This window comes from Trachymyrmex cornetzi, unplaced genomic scaffold (genome assembly GCF_001594075.2).
Source record: "Trachymyrmex cornetzi isolate Tcor2-1 unplaced genomic scaffold, Tcor1.1 scaffold840, whole genome shotgun sequence".
In the NCBI taxonomy this organism is placed as follows: domain Eukaryota; kingdom Metazoa; phylum Arthropoda; class Insecta; order Hymenoptera; family Formicidae; genus Trachymyrmex; species Trachymyrmex cornetzi.
The window spans coordinates 415,287-422,171 of NW_017300181.1; the positions used below are offsets into that span (position 1 = coordinate 415,287).

The window sequence follows — 6,885 nt, forward strand, 5'->3', positions numbered from 1 at the left end:
TTGTTTACAGCTAATATATCGCGCGGATCTTGATTTTCTGGAATGTCTGTGTGTTTCATGAATTCTTCGATTTGAATTCGCAATCTTGTTCGTATATTGACTTACAATTTGATTTCGAAATAAAAAATCGTAATAACCACACAGGGTTAACGTAACCCACACAGTAAGTTCATGGCGTTCTATCTCGACTGATTCGTGCACGCTGAGGTTGCCAGGCGGGGGATTTGTAGTTAGGGATGCGAAAGTTCCTCCCCCCCCTTGTTCCCACTCCACACTTCTGATCGTTCATAAACGCCACGCGTTTTTTCAAACGGATTGGGTTACCATAACTCACAGTGGTGTTCAAGGGTTAAGGATACAATTTATATAAAATTTGTCGATTAGCCGTGTGTGTCTTCGTCCGTGTCAACGTAACGTTTAAAATTATAAACTATAATATGTAGGTCAATATAACACATATTCACATGATCAAATGGAGAATTACTCTAGGTTGACTAATTGTGCCTATATTCAGAACAATTGCATTTAAATTTTTGGATTATTAAGCCTAATGTTATACTATGAAGATGGCTGAAAAAAGCAGCCGAAACGTCGGAAATATATTTACAGGTGAAGAATAAAGAAGAATTGTAACGTGTATTAATAGGTCTGTTTTCTGTGGCTGATCTAGTGTATACTTTTGGAACTTAAAGTGAAATAGGTATATGTTTGATATTTGTTAAAAGCGAGAAAGAGATTTCTAGTGCAGTCTAGTGCAGGAACAGAAAACAGACCAAAAATAATTGTGTACTAGCTCTTAGTTGCCTATTGTTTTTGTAATATTGTTTTGTTAGAAATGTAATCACGAGCTTCCTTTACATATAAATGAAGCTTGTGGTTATGAACGAAATTAAAAGTAATGAATGATTTAAATGAAAATTAAGTTACAGTAGTTACTTAAATGTAATGAACGTGTACATTATAAATTTCACAAATTTTCATGAAAAATACGTTAAATTTCATGTACATGTACACAAATATATTAATAAAAATTAATTTAATCAATATTAGATATATATATATATATATATGACAATAAACTATGTACATTAGATTACGTAAGATATCTCATTAAAATATGAGAGAGACTACACTGTTAGAAATGTAACCACGATACAATGTCCTTTACATGTAAATGAAGCTTGTGGTTATGAACGAAATTAAAAGTAATGAATGATTTAACTGAAAATTTAGTTACAGTAGTTACTTAAATGTAATGAACCTGTATATTAAATTTATGAAATTTAATGTACTTTTAATAAAATTTTATGGAAAGTACATTAAATTTAATAAATTTTCATGAAAAATACATTAAATTTTATGTACATATACATAAATATACTTTTTAGTTACAAATACATTAAATTTAATGTAATGTCATGAAATTAAATTCAAATTAAATTCAATTGTGTAACTTAAAAGTTAACGAAATTTAAGAACATTTCTAACAGTGTACGATATTAATCTTTATATATTTAAACGATTGCAAAGTTAAACATAGTGCGTTTTATCTTGAAAAAAGAAAAATCAAAGTAGGAGAGTCGATAACGCGTAATACGTGTACATGATGCACTTGATATAAATGCGCTTATCGCGACTTGCAGCTCTTCACCGAGATGATTACGACCTCGATAGCGATCGCGCTGCTCTTCGTTGTGATATCGATGTTGGTGAAGCGCAAGGATAACCACAGCTGTCAACCGAATTGCAACTGCGAGTGTCAGTTCGATCGCGGTTTACGATGTATTGATGGATTACGCATAATACGCGGGAGGTCGCAAACTTCCAAGGTGACATATTATCGCGGCAACTTTTCGCGCGTCGTTTTATCGCTTGACCGGAACGAATCTGGCGATAAGCAACTTGGCGACACTTCTCGGCGATTCTTGCGCAAATTAATCGGAAAAGAAGCGGAGAAAATAATAACGTTCATTTTGCGTTCTACGAATCATATAATATAATATAAGTAATGTATTTCTTTATCTGATTTTTGACATATATAAATTTCAAAATTAGTCTCTTTGTGGTTCAGGTTAATACCATTTTTATTTTGATATATTTGTTTAATATGTTAACTCCATTTCTGTTTGCTTTAATAAATTGCTGGTACACACACACACGCACGCACGCACGCACGCGGTTCACCGTTATCACCGATAATTGCCGACATCGTAATGCAAGATCTTGAAAAAATAGCAATCAATAGATTATCAGTACAGACATTGTTTTATTTCAGATATGTTGATGATGTCATTCTCGCGCTTCCATCTAATACTATATAAATGATACTTTGAATACTTTTAATTCTTTATATACGAGATTGCAATTTTTGGAGGTTGGTACGGGAGGCAGATTGAGTTTTCTGGACACAACACTTATCATAGATAATCAGAGAATTATATTTGACATTTATCATAAAAAGACATTCTCAGGAAGATTCCTTAACTTCTATTCAAATCATCCTCTTTACCAGAAAAAAGGCACAATTATTAGCTTCATAGACAAAATTATCCTATTATCACATCCATGGTTCCAACAAAAAAATTTAATAAATGCTATCCACATTTTCCTAGATAACTGTTATCCTTTATCTTTTATCTTTTCTACAATTGAACAAAGATTAAAGTTCCATATACATAATAAACATATTACACGTAATTTACAAATGAAAGACAAATATTTTACAATTCCTTACGTCAAATCTATCTCAGAAAGTTTTCTTCCTATTTCTAGTATGTTTCATTGTAAACTAGCCTTTACCATCCCTAACACATTAAAAAATCTTATTAAGAGAGGAAAAGATAAGTTGGAATTTCTATCCAACCAGAACGTTGTATATAAAATTTCTTGTAATGATTGTGAGGCGAGTTATGTTGGTCAGACTAAAAGAAAATTAAGTACGAGGGATGGCACGAACATATATCTGATATTAGGAAGAATACTGGTTCTCCTACTGTCATAACTGATCATCGTGTCAATTTTGACCACAATTTTAGATGGAATGATGTGAGAATTTTAGATTGCGAATCTTCTTGTTCAACAAGAGATTGGTATCTGAAATGATTCACATTAAAAGACAGAAACAAGGTCTTAATAAAATGGATGATACTGAATCATTACCTGATTCTTACTCACAAATTATTCAATCTCTTTCTCCTTCTTAACTGCTTTCCTTCTTTTCTTACTTCCCTTCTTTCCGCTTTCTTTTCCCTCTACTTTATTTTCCCCCTCTTATATGTACCCCTTCCTTTCTAATTTACCATTTCAACCTTCTTACCAAAGTTTGTCTTTTTCACATTGTCTCTCAATATATTAGAGAGATGACTATTTCGCTCTCATTGCATTGTCTGAAAATAGACCATTTCTATATTATACGGACACACAATTTGTAAGATATTTATTATCGGTTACTTTAGCTGTTACTAAATTAAATTTATATATTTTACTTTGTAATTGTACATCACACACACATTTTTTTATTATTACTATAATAATTAATTCAGTTTGCATTTCTTAGAATATTAGATTACTTTTTTATTTTTATTCTTTGCTTCGTATTTTGTATTTTTATTATTAGATTACATAAAAAATTTTTTATTAATGTTTATATGTTTAAATTATTTTTGTACTTTTTAACAGATATGTTCAATCTACAAATAATAACCAGAAGTATACATTGTTACCGATTACAACGTTCTTATAATTTTCATTTCATTTTGAGCGAGGTTGATTATATTAATAACTGTAAGTTTTATTATTAATATTTGCGATTGAGAGCTAATTATAATTTTTATAGATCTTAACTTGGTAATATTTCCACTGTTTTATTTTCGTATTTTAACATTGATAATGATCCAACAGGGATCGAAACGTTTGTTTGTGTTTTATTGTTTATTGCCGGCAAATTAAAGTTTTATATTAGAACTAAATGACATGTTTTATTCTTTTACTGCTCAAAAATTTCAATTTATAACGACTAACTCTTAGGCTCGTAGCCCTTTTTCTCTTTCAGTAATTTAATTTAAAAAAAATCAAAAATACATTTTATACAATATAATTTGATAATTTAACATTCTGATTATCTGTAAAAACAGCACATGGAGAATCAAGTGAGCCATAGCGATAAATGTTGAGTAATGTCGGTTAAATAAATAAGCGTAAACAACAACAATCTCTGTTGGAGGATTTCGTGACGGGAAGTTACCACTTACATTATCTGCAACGTTTATGGATCATAACAGGTCTTTTCCTTGAATTTGCAGTCCGAAGAGCCCGCCGAACAGTCCGAACACAGAACTCTCAACCGAAGATGAGCTCAAAGGAGTCTACATAAATTACGGCTGCAACAAGGTCAGTTTCAATCGACTCTTTACTACGTATTCTTTACGATCTGCTTGACTATAGAAAAACACGGTGTATGACGTTTATCTATGTGTGCGTAATTGAGGAGATGGGCGGAATAATGGCACAATTCTACTTAGGGCAATTAGCTTTTTCATGTAATATTGATCGTAATAGTGAAGATTTATATATAACATGTAACTTCTTAAAGACATTACATAAATTCATTTAATATTGTATCCATTTATGTACAATAAAAAAAGTAGCAAGTTATTTTAATTTTTATTAATATCAAGATTTTATAATCAGGCCTTTATTCCCACCCCCTCAATTACGTTTGTCCCTATTATGTCGCGCGATATGCTCGGTTGCGAATATGCACGATAACTATTGGAATCGTTCTAGAAATATGTTACAATCATAATCGGATTTTTTCTCGAAAAACGTCTGCCATCAATATTGCATTCACCGTACTATATACCATCTTTTTACTTTCGACTCACGTTACTCGAGTTCAATAAAGTAAACAAAGCCGAACGTTATGATTGAAACGAGGACGAAGTTTTAACTGTCGCATAAAGTTGGCAAAGTTTGGAGTTATAGCTATGCTTGAAGCAAGATATTATATTTCGGTACGCGATTTATATTACACATTTTTCTTTACTATACATTTAATTTAAAATTCTATCTGTTACGAGCGATATTAATGAGTAATTTGCATAATTTCTCTCTTTCATTCATTGTTGTTTCAGCTATTTAACTTTCCGTCTGCGATCATATTTTTACTCCCTTCTTCTGCAATATTTTTTTTAGATACAAGTAAAATTTCACTTTTTAAATTTCCCCGAAAAAGAAGGGTGGAATCCGTTTCTCCCTCTTAAAATATCATGTTAAAAAACTGTTTGATAATGTAAGTTGATAACATCGAGATATCGTTTCAAGCCCGATTATGGCGATTATAATTTCCAAGGACTTTGCCAACCTTATGCGACAGTTGAAACTTCGTCCTCGTTTCAAGTATAACGTCCAACTTTGTTTTCTTTATCAAACTAGAAAAAAATAACGTGTATTATTTGTAAAAAGACATGAAATACTAAAGATAAGAAAAACACAAAGCGATATAGATCGAGTGAGAAATAATTCCACAAACGCGGAGAAAAACTTCGAAATTCTCTCGTTTCAAAAAATGCAAACAATTTTCAACGAAGCTATATAGCGTTAGATATAGAAGATGGGGTGGGAATAATATCGATTGAACTCGTATACCTCTATACGCGCACGAGATTCCGTATTCGCTTATAGCGATGCGCAACTGGTTTTATCGAACGGATCGTTTCTTCTGTACAAGGTCTGCGGATCACTGACTCCATTACCACCGTGCCTCTTGTAGCTGTGAGCTACTGTGGATTACCACGTGTACCGATCGGCATAAAGCCTAACGCCGCTGCAATCTCATTCTTCCTTTCGTCATGCTCCAGTTTCTTAGAGACTAACAAAATCGCGATGCAGCACGTCGTGCCTCTCGGCACGGTTCTTGTACGGCTCCCTCGCCTCGGTCGGAACGATGATCTTCGATATTGTGCAATACAATTCTAAATCGGGATCGTTGTCTGTTCGACAAAGCACGCAGTATCTGAATCAAAGGATCTTACATGCACACAATTTATTTATGTGATTTTGTATGCAACATTTAATTCTTTGAAATTTAACATTTTATCTTGAATTATCATTTTTTAATGTTTACATTTATTTAAATTGAATTAGATTTCTGAAATTACGTATATTTATTACATGTATACACAAAAAATTTTCCTTAAAAAAGTGACATATTTGTCGTATTTATATAGAGTAGACCGGGGAGTAAAGGTCCCCGGGGAAAAAAGGTCCACCCCTTGTATCTCGGTAATAAGGCATTCACTAGAAAATTCCGCCACACAGTTCGTCAACTAAGAGTGAGAATCTTATGTCACACAGTTCGTTACTGCCTAATAACCGTCAGGAAACTTGCACGGATGTGCCCATGTGTTTGAGAACCAAAAGTAAGATATTAGCGCCGCAGTTATTTTGGTCTGAAGGGATCATTTTTGCACCTAGATAGATTAAATAAGTGTATTTATTAATCTTATTCTCTATTGTTTTAACAGTGTGATTATTAGAATTGTTATTTCTATTATAGTTTTTTAATAACAATGCCGCAAAGTTTACGTGACTTGTTGGGGTAAAAAGTGCCATGGTTGTTGGGGTAAAAGTGCCATGGTTGCTCTGTATTCGTTAATGTTGATTTTATAACAAGTCGATAATCCTAAGTCGATAATCTTATCAGTGAAGTTGACCAATAGCCAACAGTACGAAACGTTACCGATTACTTTCGATTATCGACTCATTGTAGAATTAGCATTAGTGGTGTTCGTTACGCAGAGAGACAGGTAAATTATTCAGAATGCGACTTTTATCTCCGATTTCGATGAAATTAGGCTTATTCGACGCGTCTATATTACTGTAATA

The 6,885-nt window shown here is 32.5% G+C and overlaps 1 protein-coding gene across 1 annotated transcript in view; it reads left to right on the forward strand.

The window, feature by feature from the left end:
* Positions 1 to 6,885, forward strand: part of BNIP3 (BCL2 interacting protein 3) — a 42,381-nt gene that overhangs the window by 20,425 nt on the left and 15,071 nt on the right. Inside the window, exon 3 of the mRNA XM_018519768.1 lies at positions 4,302 to 4,389. Coding sequence (XP_018375270.1) covers positions 4,302 to 4,389 — 88 coding nt within the window. The remainder of the gene's footprint in view (positions 1 to 4,301; positions 4,390 to 6,885) is intronic.